This window comes from Salvelinus alpinus, chromosome 6, assembly GCF_045679555.1.
Source record: "Salvelinus alpinus chromosome 6, SLU_Salpinus.1, whole genome shotgun sequence".
In the NCBI taxonomy this organism is placed as follows: domain Eukaryota; kingdom Metazoa; phylum Chordata; class Actinopteri; order Salmoniformes; family Salmonidae; genus Salvelinus; species Salvelinus alpinus.
Genome location: NC_092091.1, coordinates 79,500,144 through 79,515,503, shown reverse-complemented (window position 1 = coordinate 79,515,503; position 15,360 = coordinate 79,500,144). Strand labels below are relative to the sequence as shown.

At 48.6% G+C, this 15,360-nt stretch overlaps 1 protein-coding gene across 6 annotated transcripts in view; it reads right to left on the bottom strand.

The window, feature by feature from the left end:
* The window catches only part of LOC139579434 (LIM and calponin homology domains-containing protein 1-like), a 132,648-nt gene that overhangs the window by 68,236 nt on the left and 49,052 nt on the right, over positions 1–15,360 (bottom strand). For all 6 annotated transcript variants that reach the window (XM_071408099.1, XM_071408100.1, XM_071408102.1 and 3 more), the window contains 7 exons: positions 11,702–11,834; positions 11,113–11,273; positions 9,198–10,401; positions 5,194–5,445; positions 4,991–5,090; positions 4,870–4,895; positions 3,011–3,124 (listed from right to left, as the gene is read on the bottom strand). In XM_071408099.1, coding sequence (XP_071264200.1) covers positions 3,011–3,124; positions 4,870–4,895; positions 4,991–5,090; positions 5,194–5,445; positions 9,198–10,401; positions 11,113–11,273; positions 11,702–11,834 — 1,990 coding nt within the window. The remainder of the gene's footprint in view (positions 1–3,010; positions 3,125–4,869; positions 4,896–4,990; positions 5,091–5,193; positions 5,446–9,197; positions 10,402–11,112; positions 11,274–11,701; positions 11,835–15,360) is intronic.

The window sequence follows — 15,360 nt, the reverse complement described above, 5'->3', positions numbered from 1 at the left end:
TCTCCTGTTATCTCCTCTCCTGTTGTCTCCTCTCACACACCTGTTATCTCCTCTCCTGTTATCTCCTCTCACACACCTGTAGGAATCTCTCCTGTTATCACCTCTCCTGTAGTCTCCTCTCACACACCTGTAGGAATCTCTCCTGTTATCTCCTCTCCTGTTATAACCTCTCCTGTAGTCTCCTCTCACACACCTGTAGTCTCCTCTCCTGTTATCACCTCTCCTGTAGTCTCCTCTCCTGTAGTCTCCTCTCCTGTAGTCTCCTCTCACACACCTGTAGTCTCCTCTCCTGTTATCACCTCTCCTGTAGTCTCCTCTCCTGTTATCTCCTCTCCTGTAGTCTCCTCTCACACACCTGTAGTCTCCTCTGCTGTTATCACCTCTCCTGTAGTCTCCTCTCCTGTTATCTGCTTTCCTGTAGTCTCCTCTCCTGTTATCACCTCTCCTGTAGTCTCCTCTCACACACCTGTAGTCTCCTCTCCTGTTATCACCTCTCCTGTAGTCTCCTCTCACACACCTGTAGTCTCCTCTCCTGTTATCACCTCTCCTGTTATCTCCTCTCACACACCTGTAGTCTCCTCTCCTGTTATCTGCTCTACTGTAGTCTCCTCTCCTGTTATCACCTCTCCTGTAGTCTCCTCTCACACACCTGTAGTCTCCTCTCCTGTTATCTCCTCTCCTGTTATAACCTCTCCTGTAGTCTCCTCTCACACACCTGTAGTCTCCTCTCCTGTTATCTCCTCTCCTGTAGTCTCCTCTCACACACCTGTAGTCTCCTCTCCTGTTATCACCTCTCCTGTTATCTCCTCTCACACACCTGTAGTCTCCTCTCCTGTTATCTCCTCTCACACACCTGTAGTCTCCTCTCCTGTTATCTCCTCTCACACACCTGTAGTCTCCTCTCCTGTAGTCTCCTCTCACACACCTGTAGGAATCTCTCCTGTTATCACCTCTCCTGTAGTCTCCTCTCACACACCTGTAGGAATCTCTCCTGTTATCACCTCTCCTGTAGTTTCCTCTCACACACCTGTAGTCTCCTCTCCTGTTATCAACTCTCCTGTAGTCTCCTCTCACACACCTGTAGGAATCTCTTCTGTTATCTCCTCTCCTGTAGTCTCCTCTCACACACCTGTAGGAATCTCTCCTGTTATCTCCTCTCCTGTAGTCTCCTCTCACACACCTGTAGTCTCCTCTCCTGTTATCACCTCTCCTGTAGTCTCCTCTCACACACCTGTAGTCTCCTCTCCTGTTATCACCTCTCCTGTAGTCTCCTCTCACACACCTGTAGGAATCTCTCCTGTTATCTCCTCTCCTGTAGTCTCCTCTCACACACCTGTAATCTCCTCTCCTGTTATCTGCTCTCCTGTAGTCACCTCTGCTGTTATCTCCTCTCCTGTTATCTCCTCTCACACACCTGTAGTCTCCTCTCCTGTTATCACCTCTCCTGTAGTCTCCTCTCACACATTCCTGTAGGAATCTCTTCTGTTATCTCCTCTCCTGTAGTCTCCTCTCCTGTAGTCTCCTCTCCTGTTATCCACTCTCCTGTAGTCTCCTCTCACACACCTGTAGGAATCTCTCCTGTTATCACCTCTCCTGTAGTCTCCTCTCCTGTTATCACCTCTCCTGTAGTCTCCTCTCACACACCTGTAGTCTCCTCTCCTGTTATCTCCTCTCCTGTAGTCTCATCTCACACACCTGTAGTCTCCTCTCCTGTTATCTCCTCTCCTGTAGTCTCCTCTCACACACCTGTAGGAATCTCTCCTGTTATCTCCTCTCCTGTAGTCTCCTCTCACACACCTGTAGGAATCTCTCCTGTTATCACCTCTCCTGTAGTCTCCTCTCAAACACCTGTAGTCTCCTCTCCTGTTATCTCCTCTCCTGTAGTCTCCTCTCACACACCTGTAGTCTCCTCTCCTGTTATCTCCTCTCCTGTAGTCTCCTCTCACACACCTGTAGGAATCTCTGCTGTTATCACCTCTCCTGTAGTCTCCTCTCACACAACTGTAGGAATCTCTCCTGTTATCACCTCTCCTGTAGTCTCCTCTCACACACCTGTAGGAATCTCTCCTGTTATCTCCTCTCCTGTAGTCTCCTCTCACACACCTGTAGGAATCTCTGCTGTTATCACCTCTCCTGTAGTCTCCTCTCACACACCTGTAGTCTCCTCTCCTGTTATCACCTCTCCTGTAGTCTCCTCTCACACACCTGTAGGATCTCTCCTGTTATCACCTCTCCTGTAGTCTCATCTCACACACCTGTAGGAATCTCTCCTGTTATCACCTCTCCTGTAGTCTCCTCTCACACACCTGTAGTCTCCTCTCCTGTTATCACCTCTCCTGTAGTCTCCTCTCACACACCTGTAGTCTCCTCTCCTGTTATCACCTCTCCTGTAGTCTCCTCTCACACACCTGTAGGATCTCTCCTGTTATCACCTCTCCTGTAGTCTCCTCTCACACACCTGTAGGAATCTCTCCTGTTATCACCTCTCCTGTAGTCTCCTCTCACACACCTGTAGTCTCCTCTCCTGTTATCTCCTCTCCTGTAGTCTCCTCTCACACACCTGTAGGAATCTCTGCTGTTATCACCTCTCCTGTAGTCTCCTCTCACACACCTGTAGGAATCTCTCCTGTTATCACCTCTCCTGTAGTCTCCTCTCACACACCTGTAGGAATCTCTCCTGTTATCTCCTCTCCTGTAGTCTCCTCTCACACACCTGTAGGAATCTCTGCTGTTATCACCTCTCCTGTAGTCTCCTCTCACACACCTGTAGGAATCTCTCCTGTTATCTCCTCTCCTGTAGTCTCCTCTCCTGTTATCACCTCTCCTGTTATCTCCTCACCTGTAGGAATCTCTCCTGTTATCACCTCTCCTGTAGTCTCCTCTCCTGTTATCTCCTCTCCTGTTATCACCTCTCCTGTCGTCTCCTCTCACACACCTGTAGGAATCTCTCCTGTTATCACCTCTCCTGTAGTCTCCTCTCCTGTTATCACCTCTCCTGTTATCTCCTCACCTGTAGGAATCTCTCCTGCTCCAGCTGCCACTTCTCCTGTCGTTTCCTCTCCTCCTCAGGGTTCCACACCCAGTGATCTACACGCTTAGCCAGTTTCAACATGGGGCTCTCCATCTACCAGACACACACACACACACACACACACACACACACACACACACACACACACACACACACACACACACACACACACACACACACACACACACACACACACACACACACACACACACACACAGGAGGAAATGAAAGGTGAGAGGACAGGTAAAGTTCTAGAATAAAGATCAAGTTCTAGAATGAGGGTCAGGTTCTAGAATAAAGATCAAGTTCTAGAATGAAGGCCAGGTTCTAGAATAAAGATCAAGTTGTAGAATGAAAGTCAGGTTCTAGAATAAAAATCAAGTCTAGAATGAAATTCAGGTTCTAGAATAAAGATCAAGTTCTAGAATAAAGATCAAGTTCTAGAATGAAGGTCAGGTTCTAGAATAAAGATCAAGTTCTAGAATAAAGATCAAGTTCTAGAATGAAGGCCAGGTTCTAGAATAAAGATCAAGTTTAGAATAAAGATCAAGTTCTAGAATGAAGGTCAGGTTCTAGAATAAAGGTAATGTTCTAGAATGAAGGTTCGGTTCTAGAATAAAGGTCAAGTTGTAGAATGAAGGTCAGGTTCTAGAATAAAAATCAAGTCTAGAATGAAATCCAGGTTCTAGAATAAAGGTCAAGTTGTAGAATGAAGGTCAGGTTCTAGAATAAAGATCAAGTTCTAGAATAAGATCAAGTTCTAGAATGAAGGTCAGGTTCTAGAATAAAGATCAAGTTCTAGAATAAAGATCAAGTTCTAGAATGAAGGCCAGGTTCTAGAATAAAGATCAAGTTCTAGAATAAAGATCAAGTTCTAGAATGAAGATCAGGTTCTAGAATAAAGGTCAGGTTCTAGAATGAAGGTCCGGTTCTAGAATGAAGGTCAGGTTCTAGAATAAAGATCATGTTCTAGAATGAAGATCAAGTTCTAGAATAAAGGTCATGTTCTAGAATGAAGGTTCGGTTCTAGAATAAAGGTCAAGTTGTAGAATGAAGGTCAGGTTCTAGAATAAAAATCAAGTCTAGAATGAAATTCAGGTTCTAGAATAAAGGTCAAGTTGTAGAATGAAGGTCAGGTTCTAGAATAAAGATCAAGTTCTAGAATAAAGATCAAGTTCTAGAATGAAGGTCAGGTTCTAGAATAAAGATCAAGTTCTAGAATAAAGATCAAGTTCTAGAATAAAGATCAAGTTCTAGAATAAAGATCAAGTTCTAGAATAAAGGTCAGGTTCTAGAATGAAGGTCCGGTTCTAGAATGAAGGTCAGGTTCTAGAATAAAGGTCAGGTTCTAGAATGAAGGTCAGGTTCTAGAATGAAGGTCAGGTTCTAGAATAAAGACCATGTTCTAGAATGAAGGTCAAGTTCTAGAATAAAGATCATGTTCTAGAATGAAGGTCAAGTTCTAGAATAAAGGTCAAGTTGTAGAATGAAGGTCAGGTTCTAGAATAAAAATCAAGTCTAGAATGAAATTCAGGTTCTAGAATAAATGTCAAGTTGTAGAATGAAGGTCAGGTTCTAGAATAAAGATCAAGTTCTAGAATGAAGGTCAGGTTCTAGAATAAAGTTCAAGTTCTAGAATAAAGATCAAGTTCTAGAATGAAGGCCAGGTTCTAGAATAAAGATCAAGTTCTAGAATAAAGATCAAGTTCTAGAATGAAGGTCAAGTTGTAGAATGAAGGTCAGGTTCTAGAATAAAGAACAAGTTCTAGAATGAAGGTCGGGTTCTAGAATAAAGGTCAAGTTGTAGAATGAGAATGCTGAGCTATAATGATACTCACAGTCCCACTGCTCCCCTCCAGTCCTCCTGTGGAGGGAAACACACCGTGTGTTAGCTACAGCAGCAGCATTAACGCTAACCTGGTTCACCCAGCAACAGGAATCTGGGTAATATCATCGTACCTGTCACCGAGGATGAGTAGGTGTGCTGGTTGCTAAGCAATGAAGAGTCAGACGCCGCATCCTCCCCTGATCTCCTTGACAACGCCATGGAGCCGTTCACCTAACAGACAATCAATAATGAACCAAGAGCATCAGAACCATTCAATCAATCAACCAAATGTCAATCAATCAATCAATCAATGAGAGTGGGTGTGGCTCCCCACCTGTGTGTTGCTGAGCATATCTAACAGACGTGGCTGCAGGTGTGTCTGGGTGAGTTCTGTCACGATGGTCGTCGTGACAACACAGTTCCTCCCTCCAATCAGGGCGCTGACGGCCGGCATCTGTGTCTTCTGATTGGCACCAGGGTGTTCGGTGGGCGGGGGGGAGTGAAGGGGTGAGGAGGGGGGTTGAAGAGGTGAGGACGGGGGGGAGGATGGGAGAGTCTCTCCATTCACCCTCACCAAACCATCTACCTGTAGACAGAGTGATGAGAGGTTATCTCACCAAGCCATCTACCTGTAGACAGAGTGATGAGAGGTTACCTCACCAAGCCATCTACCTGTAGACAGAGTGACGAGAGGTTACCTCACCAAACCATCTACCTGTAGACAGAGTGATGAGAGGTTACCTCACCAAGCCATCTACCTGTAGACAGAGTGATGAGAGGTACCTCACCAAGCCATCTACCTGTAGATAGAGTGATGAGAGAGATTACCTCACCAAGCCATCTACCTGTAGACAGAGTGATGAGAGGTTACCTCACCAAGCCATCTACCTGTAGACAGAGTGATGAGAGGTTACCTCACCAAGCCATCTACCTGTAGACAGAGTGATGAGAGGTTACCTCACCAAGCCATCTACCTGTAGACAGAGTGATGAGAGGTTACCTCACCAAGCCATCTACCTGTAGACAGAGTGACGAGAGGTTACCTCACCAAACCATCTACCTGTAGACAGAGTGATGAGAGGTTACCTCACCAAGCCATCTACCTGTAGACAGAGTGATGAGAGGTTACCTCACCAAGCCATCTACCTGTAGACAGAGTGATGAGAGGTTACCTCACCAAGCCATCTACCTGTAGACAGAGTGATGAGAGGTTACCTCACCAAGCCATCTACCTGTAGACAGAGTGATGAGAGGTTACCTCACCAAGCCATCTACCTGCAGACAGAGTGATGAGAGGTTACCTCACCAAGCCATCTACCTGTAGACAGAGTGATGAGAGAGGTTACCTCACCAAGCCATCTACCTGTAGACAGAGTGATGAGAGGTTACCTCACCAAGCCATCTACCTGTAGACAGAGTGATGAGAGAGGTTACCTCACCAAGCCATCTACCTGTAGACAGAGTGATGAGAGGTTACCTCACCAAGCCATCTACCTGTAGACAGAGTGATGAGAGGTTACCTCACCAAGCCATCTACCTGTAGACAGAGTGATGAGAGGTTGCCTCACCAAGCCATCTACCTGTAGACAGAGTGATGAGAGAGGTTACCTCACCAAGCCATCTACCTGTAGACAGAGTGATGAGAGGTTACCTCACCAAGCCATCTACCTGTAGACAGAGTGATGAGAGGTTACCTCACCAAGCCATCTACCTGTAGACAGAGTGATGAGAGGTTACCTCACCAAGCCATCTACCTGTAGACAGAGTGATGAGAGGTTACCTCACCAAGCCATCTACCTGTAGACAGAGTGATGAGAGGTTACCTCACCAAGCCATCTACCTGTAGACAGAGTGATGAGAGGTTACCTCACCAAGCCATCTACCTGTAGACAGAGTGATGAGAGGTTACCTCACCAAGCCATCTACCTGTAGACAGAGTGATGAGAGAGGTTACCTCAACAAGCCATCTACCTGTAGACAGAGTGATGAGAGGTTACCTCACCAAGCCATCTACCTGTAGACAGAGTGATGAGAGGTTACCTCACCAAGCCATCTACCTGTAGACAGAGTGATGAGAGGTTACCTCACCAAGCCATCTACCTGTAGACAGAGTGATGAGAGGTTACCTCACCGAGCCTTCTACCTGTAGACAGAGTGATGAGAGAGGTTACCTCACCAAGCCATCTACCTGTAGACAGAGTGATGAGAGGTTACCTCACCAAGCCATCTACCTGTAGACAGAGTGATGAGAGGTTACCTCACCAAGCCATCTACCTGTAGACAGAGTGATGAGAGAGGTTACCTCACCAAGCCATCTACCTGTAGACAGAGTGATGAGAGGTTACCTCACCAAACCATCTACCTGTAGACAGAGTGATGAGAGATTACCTCACCAAGCCATCTACCTGCAGACAGAGTGATGAGAGAGGTTACCTCACCAAGCCATCTACCTGTAGACAGAGTGATGAGAGGTTACCTCACCAAGCCATCTACCTGTAGACAGAGTGATGAGAGGTTACCTCACCAAGCCATCTACCTGTAGACAGAGTGATGAGAGGTTACCTCACCAAGCCATCTACCTGTAGACAGAGTGATGAGAGGTTACCTCACCAAGCCATCTACCTGTAGACAGAGTGATGAGAGGTTACCTCACCAAGCCATCTACCTGTAGACAGAGTGATGAGAGGTTACCTCACCAAGCCATCTACCTGTAGACAGAGTGATGAGAGGTTACCTCACCAAGCCATCTACCTGTAGACAGAGTGATGAGAGAGGTTACCTCACCAAGCCATCTACCTGTAGACAGAGTGATGAGAGGTTACCTCACCAAGCCATCTACCTGTAGACAGAGTGATGAGAGAGGTTACCTCACCAAGCCATCTACCTGTAGACAGAGTGATGAGAGGTTACCTCACCAAGCCATCTACCTGTAGACAGAGTGATGAGAGGTTACCTCACCAAGCCATCTACCTGTAGACAGAGTGATGAGAGGTTACCTCACCAAGCCATCTACCTGTAGACAGAGTGATGAGAGGTTACCTCACCAAGCCATCTACCTGTAGACAGAGTGATGAGAGGTTACCTCACCAAGCCATCTACCTGTAGACAGAGTGATGAGAGGTTACCTCACCGAGCCATCTACCTGTAGACAGAGTGATGAGAGAGGTTACCTCACCAAGCCATCTACCTGTAGACAGAGTGATGAGAGGTTACCTCACCAAGCCATCTACCTGTAGACAGAGTGATGAGAGGTTACCTCACCAAGCCATCTACCTGTAGACAGAGTGATGAGAGGTTACCTCACCAAGCCATCTACCTGTAGACAGAGTGATGAGAGGTTACCTCACCAAGCCATCTACCTGTAGACAGAGTGATGAGAGAGGTTACCTCACCAAGCCATCTACCTGCAGACAGAGTGATGAGAGAGGTTACCTCACCAAGCCATCTACCTGTAGACAGAGTGATGAGAGGTAGGGTGGTGTGGGGTATCCTAATCCTGAACCCCTATCCCCTAATCCTGAACCCCTAACCCCTAATCCTGAACCCCTAACCCCTAATCCTGAACCCCTAACCCCTAATCCTGAACCCCTAATCCTGAACCCCTAACCCCTAATCCTGAACCCCTATCCCCTAATCCTGAACCCCTATCCCCTAATCCTGAACCCCTAATCCTGAACCCCTAACCCCTAATACTGAACCCCTAACCCCTAATCCTGAACCCCTAACCCCTAATCCTGAACCCCTATCCCTGAATCCCTAACCCCTAATCCTGAACCCCTAATCCTGAACCCCTAACCCCTAATCCCGAACCCCTATCCCCTAATCCTGAACCCCTAATCCTGAACCCCTAACCCCTAATACTGAACCCCTAACCCCTAATCCTGAACCCCTATCCCTGAATCCCTAACCCCTAATCCTGAACCCCTAATCCTGAACCCCTAACCCCTAATCCTGAACCCCTATCCCCTAATCCTGAACCCCTATCCCCTAATCCTGAACCCCTAATCCTGAACCCCTAATCCTGAACCCCTAACCCCGAACCCCTGAACCCCTAACCCCTAATCCCTAATCCTGAACCCCTAATCCTGAACCCCTAATCCTGAACCCCTATCCCCTAATCCTGAACCCCTAATCCCTAATCCTGAACCCCTAATCCTGAACCCCTAACCCCGAACCCCTGAACCCCTAACCCCTAATCCCTAATCCTGAACCCCTAATCCTGAACCCCTAATCCTGAACCCCTATCCCCTAATCCTGAACCCCTAATCCCTAATCCTGAACCCCTAATCCTGAACCCCTAATCCTGAACCCCTAACCCCTAACCTCACCTGTCCTTACCTTAACAGGCTTGTGTCCAGGCTGTGTCTGTGGTGGCTGGCAGTAGGGCTTGGCTGTTAGGAGAGGGAGGGGCCGGGAGGGGGGGGAGATGGGAGGGGGGAGTGTGTGCTGACTTTGCGTGGAGTGGTTTTGTGTGTGCGTGTTTTGGGTGTGTTGGGTTTGGAGCTGTGTCTGTTGGGTGTGTGTGTGTTTGGTGTGTGTGACAGAGATTTGGGGTTGTTTGGGGGCTCTGGGCTCTTGCTTTGTGTCAGTCTGCCTGGCCTCGAGTCCGTTTCCAGCTCGATCTGGGTTCTGGTCGGTCGTAGTAGTTCTAGAGTCTGGGTTCTGGTCAGCAGTAGTGGTTCTAGACTCAGGGTTCTGGTTAGCAATTATGGTTCTAGACTCAGAGTTCTGGTTAGTCATAATGGTTCTAGACTCAATGTTCTGGTCAGTAGTAATGGTTCTAGACTCAGGGTTCAGGTTAGTAGTAATGGTTCTAGACTCTGTGTTCTGGTCAGAGGTAATGGTTCTAGACTTAGGGTTCTGGTCAGTACTAATGGTTCTAGACTCAAGGTTCTGGTCAGTAGTAATGGTTCTAGACTCTGGGTTCTGGTCATTAGTAATGGTTCTAGACTCAGAGTTCTGGGTAGTATTAATGGTTCTAGGGTTAGGGTTCTGGTTGGTAGCAGGTGTTCTAGACTCAGGGTTCTGGTTGGTAGTAATGGTTCTAGACTCAGAGTTCTGGTTATTTGTAATGGTTCTAGGGTTATGGTTCTGGTCAGTAGTAATGGTTCTAGACTCAGGGTTCTGGTTGGTAGCAGATGTTCTAGACTCAGGGTTCTGGTCGGTAGTAATGGTTCTAGACTTAGGGTTCTGGTTGGTAGCAGGTGTTCTAGACTCAGGGTTCTGGTTGGTAGCAGGTGTTCTAGACTCAGGGTTCTGGTTGGTAGCAGATGTTCTAGACTCAGGGTTCTGGTCGGTAGTAGTGGTTCTAGACTTAGGGTTCTGGTTGGTAGCAGGTGTTCTAGACTCAGGGTTCTGGTTGGTAGCAGATGTTCTAGACTCAGGGTTCTGGTCAGTAGTAATGGTTCTAGGTAGCTGCAGACTGTCCAGCGTTGAATCACTGATGGTGAAGCGTAGAGCGTAACGTTGGAGAACCATGGCAGCTTCCTCTTTAGAGCCCGCCCTCCTGTACGCATCACACAGCTCCGCCTCCCTACGCTCTCTGTAGTGAAAGAGGGGGAGTAGAGTTTATTCCATTTTTTATGAACCTTTATTAACCTTTAACCTTTAGTCACATTGAGATACAACTATTTTACAAGACAGACCTGTATTAGAAGCTGGTGAGACAAGTAGTGACAAAGATTTGGCTTCCCTCTTCTCCTCTCCCTCCCCATCCCCCCTCCTCCCCCCTCCCTCCACCTCCTCCCCTCTCCTCCTCCTCCTCCCTCCCTCCCCTCTCCTCTCCTCCTTCCCATCCCCCTCTCCTCTCCTCCTTCCCCCCCCCTCCCCCTTCTCCCTCCTCCCTCCCCCTCCTCCCCTCTCTTCCTCTCCTCCTCCTCCTCCCTCCCTCCCCTCTCCTCTCTTTCCCTCACCCCTCCGCCTACTCCCCTTTCCTCTCTTCCTCCTTCCTCTCCTCCTCCTCCTCTCCTCCTCTCCCTCACCCTTCTCCTCTAATCCCCACTCCCTCCTCCGCTCCCCTCTCTTCCTCCTTCCTCTCCTCCTCCCTCCCTCCCCTCTCCTTTCTTTCCCTCCCCCTCCATCTACTCCCCTCTCCTCCTCCTCCTCCTCCCCTCCTCCCTCTCCTCTACTCTCTTTCCCTCCCCCCTCCATCTACTCCCCTCTCCTCTCTTCCTCTCCTCCTCCTCCTCCCTCTCCTCTCCTCTCCTCTCCTCTCTTTCCCTCCCTCTCATTCTCCTCCTTTCTCTCTCCGTACTTGTCCTCTACGATCTCTCTGTACGTCTTGATGTTCTTCTTCTTCTGGGTGTTGCCTCCCTCCTCCTCCTTTATCATCCGCTCCATCCGCTTCCTCTCCTCCTCCTTCCTGATCAGATCCTGAGAAGCACTGCGGCGACGACTCTTCCACCGGGCTAGGTCCTAGAGGGATGAGAGGAGAGAGGATGAGGAGAGAGGAGAGAGGGAAGAGGGATGAGGAGTGGAGACAGGAGAGAGGGATGAGGAGAGAGGAGGAGAGAGGGATGAGTGGAGAGGAGAGGAGAGAGGGGAGAGGGATGAGGAGTGGAGAGAGGAGAGAGGGATGAGGAGAGAGGAGGAGAGAGGGATGAGAGGAGAGAGGAGTGGAGAGAGGAGAGAGGATGAGGGATGAGGAGTGGAGAGAGGGATGAGGAGAGAGGAGGAGAGAGGGATGAGTGGAGAGGAGAGGAGAGGAGACGGGAGGGGAGAGGAGAGGAGAGGAGAGGTGAGGAGAGGAGGGGAGGGGAGAGGAGACGTGAGGGGAGAGGAGAGAGGAGAGAGGAGAGGAGAGGAGAGGAGAGGAGAGAGGAGAGTCTGTCCGTCTGTCTTACGTCTTGCCATTCCTCCTCCTCCCCCTGGTGATTGGTGTACTGCTCCTGCATGCCGTCATATCGTGATTGGCCGAGAGGCTGAAGTAGTCCCGCCCCCTCCTCCTTGCTGTGCATGTTAATTATACTTATGCTCCTAGACAGGAAGCAGGGAACCGGAAACAGGAAGTCAGAGTGATGTCAGAGAGAAGCTGCCGTTAGCTGTTTGCTGTGATGGATGAATGCATATGGAGGTAGGGTAGGTATGTAGGGTATGTAGGGTAGGTATGTAGGGTAGGTATGTAGGGTAGGTAGGGAAATATGAATGGAGGTAGGGTAGGCAGGGTAGGTATGTAGGGTATGTAGGGTAGGTATGTAGGGTAGGTATGGTAGGGTATGTAGGGTAGGTATGTAGGGTATGTAGGGCATGTAGGGTATGTAGGGTAGGGTATGTAGGGTAGGGTATGCAGGGTAGGTATGTAGGGTATGTAGGGTATGTAGGGTATGTAGGGTAGGTAGGGTAGGTATGTAGGGTAGGTAGGGTAGGTAGGGTAGGTAGGGTAGGGTAGGTATGTAGGGTATGCAGGCTAGGTAGGGTATGTAGGGTAGGTATGTAGGGTATGTAGGGTAGGGTATGTAGGGCATGTATGTATGTAGGGTAGGGTATGTAGGGTAGGTATGTAGGGTATGTAGGGTAGGTAGGGTAGGGTATGCAGGGTATGTAGGGTAGGTATGTAGGGTAGGTAGGGTATGTAGGGTAGGTATGTAGGGTAGGTAGGGAAGGTATGTAAGGGTATGTAGGGTAGGTGGGATAGGGTATGTAGGGTAGGTATGTAGGGTATGTAGGGTAGGTAGGGTATGTAGGGTAGGCATGTAGGGTATGTAGGGTAGGGTGTGTAGGGTATGTAGGGCATGTATGTAGGTAGGGTAGGGTATGTAGGGTAGGTATGTAGGGTAGGTATGTAGGGTATGTAGGGTATGTAGGGTAGGGTATGCAGGGTATGTAGGGTAGGGTATGTAGGGTAGGTATGTAGGGTAGGTAGGGTAGGTATGTAAGGGTATGTAGGGTAGGTAGGATAGGGTATGTAGGGTATGTAGGGTAGGGTATGTAGGGTAGGTAGTGTAGGTATGTAAGGTATGTAGGGTAGGTAGGGAAGGTATGTAAGGTATGTAGGGTAGGTAGGGTAGGGTTTGTAAGGTAGGGTGTGTAGGGTAGGTAGGGTAGGGTATGTAGGGTAGGTAGGGTAGGGTATGTAGGGTAGGTATGTAGGGTAGGTATGTCGGGTATGTAGGGTAGGGTATGTAGGGTATGTATGTAGGGTAGGGTAGGGTATGTAGGGTAGGTAGGTAGGGTATGTAGAGTGGGTAAGGTAGGTATGTAAGGTATGTAGGGTAGGTATGTAGGGTATGTAGGGTAGGTAGGTAGGGTATGTAGGGTAGGTATGTAGGGTATGTAGGGTATGTAGGGTAGGTATGCAGGGAATGTAGGGTAGGTATGTAGGGTATGCAGGGTAGGTATGTAGGGTAGGTATGAATGGAGGTAGGGTAGGTATGTAGGGTATGTAGGGTAGGTATGTAGGGTATGTAGGGTAGGTATGTAGGGTCGGTAGGTAAATACGAATGGAGGTAGGGTAGATAGGGTAGGTAGGGTAGACAGGGTAGGTAGGTAGGTAGGTAGGTATGAATGGAGGTAGGGTAGGTAGGGTAGGTCGGTATGAATGGAGGTAGGGTAGATAGGGTAGGTATGTAGGTAGGGTAGGCAGGGTAGGTAGGTAGGTATGAATGGAGGTAGGGTAGGCAGGGTAGGTCGGTATGAATGGAGGTAGGGTAGGTAGGGTAGGTAGGTAGGTATGAATGGAGGTAGGGTAGGTAGGGTAGGTAGGTAGGTATGATGGAGGTAGGTATGTAGGTAGGTAGGTAGGTATGAATGGAGGTCGGGTAGGGTAGGTAGTGTAGGTAGGGTAGGTAGGTAGGGTAGGTATGTAGGGTATGTAGGGTATGTAGGGTAGGTAGGGTAGGTAGAATAGGTATGTAGGGTATGTAGGGTATGTAGGGTAGGGTATGTAGGGTAGGGTATGTAGGGTAGGTAGGGTAGGGTATGTAGGGTAGGTATGTAGGGTAGGTAGGGTATGTAGGGTATGTAGGGTAGGGTTTGTATGGTATGTAGGGCATGTATGTAGGTAGGGTAGGGTATGTAGGGTAGGTATGTAGGGTATGAAGGGTAGGTATGTAGGGTATGTAGGGTAGGTAGGGTAGGGTATGCAGGGTATGTAGGGTAGGTAGGTAGGGTAGGGTATGTAGGGTAGGTATGTAGGGTAGGTAGGGTAGGTATGTAAGGGTATGTAGGGTAGGTAGGATAGGGTATGTAGGGTATGTAGGGTAGGGTAGGTAGGTTAGGTATGTAAGGTATGTAGGGTAGGTAGGGTAGGGTATGTAGGGTAGGGTATGTAGGGTAGGTAGGGTAGGGTATGTAGGGTATGTAGGGTATGTAGGGTATGTAGGGTAGGGGGTATGTAGGGTAGGTATGTAGGGTATGTAGGGTAGGGTGTGTAGGGTATGTAGGGTAGGTAGGTAGGGTAGGTAGGGTGGGTATGTAAGGTATGTAGGGTAGGTATGTAGGGTAGGTAGGGTAGGTATGTAGGGTAGGTAGGGTAGGTATGTAGGGTATGTAGGGTATGTAGGGTAGGTATGTAGGGTAGGTATGTAGGGTATGTAGGGTAGGTATGTAGGGTAGGTATGAATGGAGGTAGGGTAGGTATGTAGGGTATGTAGGGTAGGTATGTAGGGTATGTAGGGTAGGTATGTAGGGTCGGTAGGTAAATACGAATGGAGGTAGGGTAGATAGGGTAGGTAGGGTAGACAGGGTAGGTAGGTAGGTAGGTATGAATGGAGGTAGGGTAGGTAGGGTAGGCAGGTATGAATGGAGGTAGGGTAGATAGGGTAGGTATGTAGGTAGGGTAGGCAGGGTAGGCAGGGTAGGTAGGTAGGTATGAATGGAGGTAGGGTAGGTAGGGTAGGTCGGTATGAATGGAGGTAGGGTAGGTAGGGTAGGTAGGTATGAATGGAGGTAGGTATGTAGGTAGGTAGGTAGGTAGGTAGGTATGAATGGAGGTAGGGTAGGGTAGGTAGGTAGGTAGGTAGGGTAGGTAGGGTAGGTAGGTAGGTAGGGTAGGTAGGGTAGGTAGGGTAGGTAGGTAGGTATGAATGGAGGTAGGGTAGGTAGGGTAGGTCGGTATGAATGGAGGTAGGGTAGGTAGGGTAGGTAGGTAGGTATGAATGGAGGTAGGGTAGGTAGGTAGGTATGTATTAATGGAGGTAGGTATGTAGGTAGGTAGGTAGGTAGGTAGGTATGAATGGAGGTCGGGTAGGGTAGGTAGTGTAGGTAGGGTAGGTAGGTAGGGTAGGTAGGGTAGGTAGGTAGGTAGGTAGGTAGGTAGGCAGGTAGGTAGGGTAGGTAGGTAGGTATGAATGGAGGTAGGGTAGGTAGGTAGGTAGGGTAGGTAGATATGAATGGAGGTAGGGTAGGTAGGTATGAATGGAGGTAGGGTAGGTAGGTATGAATGGAGGTAGGGTGGGTAGGTAGGTAGGGTAGGTAGGTATGAATGGAGGTAGAGTAGGTAGGTATGAATGGAGGTAGGGTATATAAGGTAGGTAGGTAGGTATGAATGGAGGTAGGGTAGGTA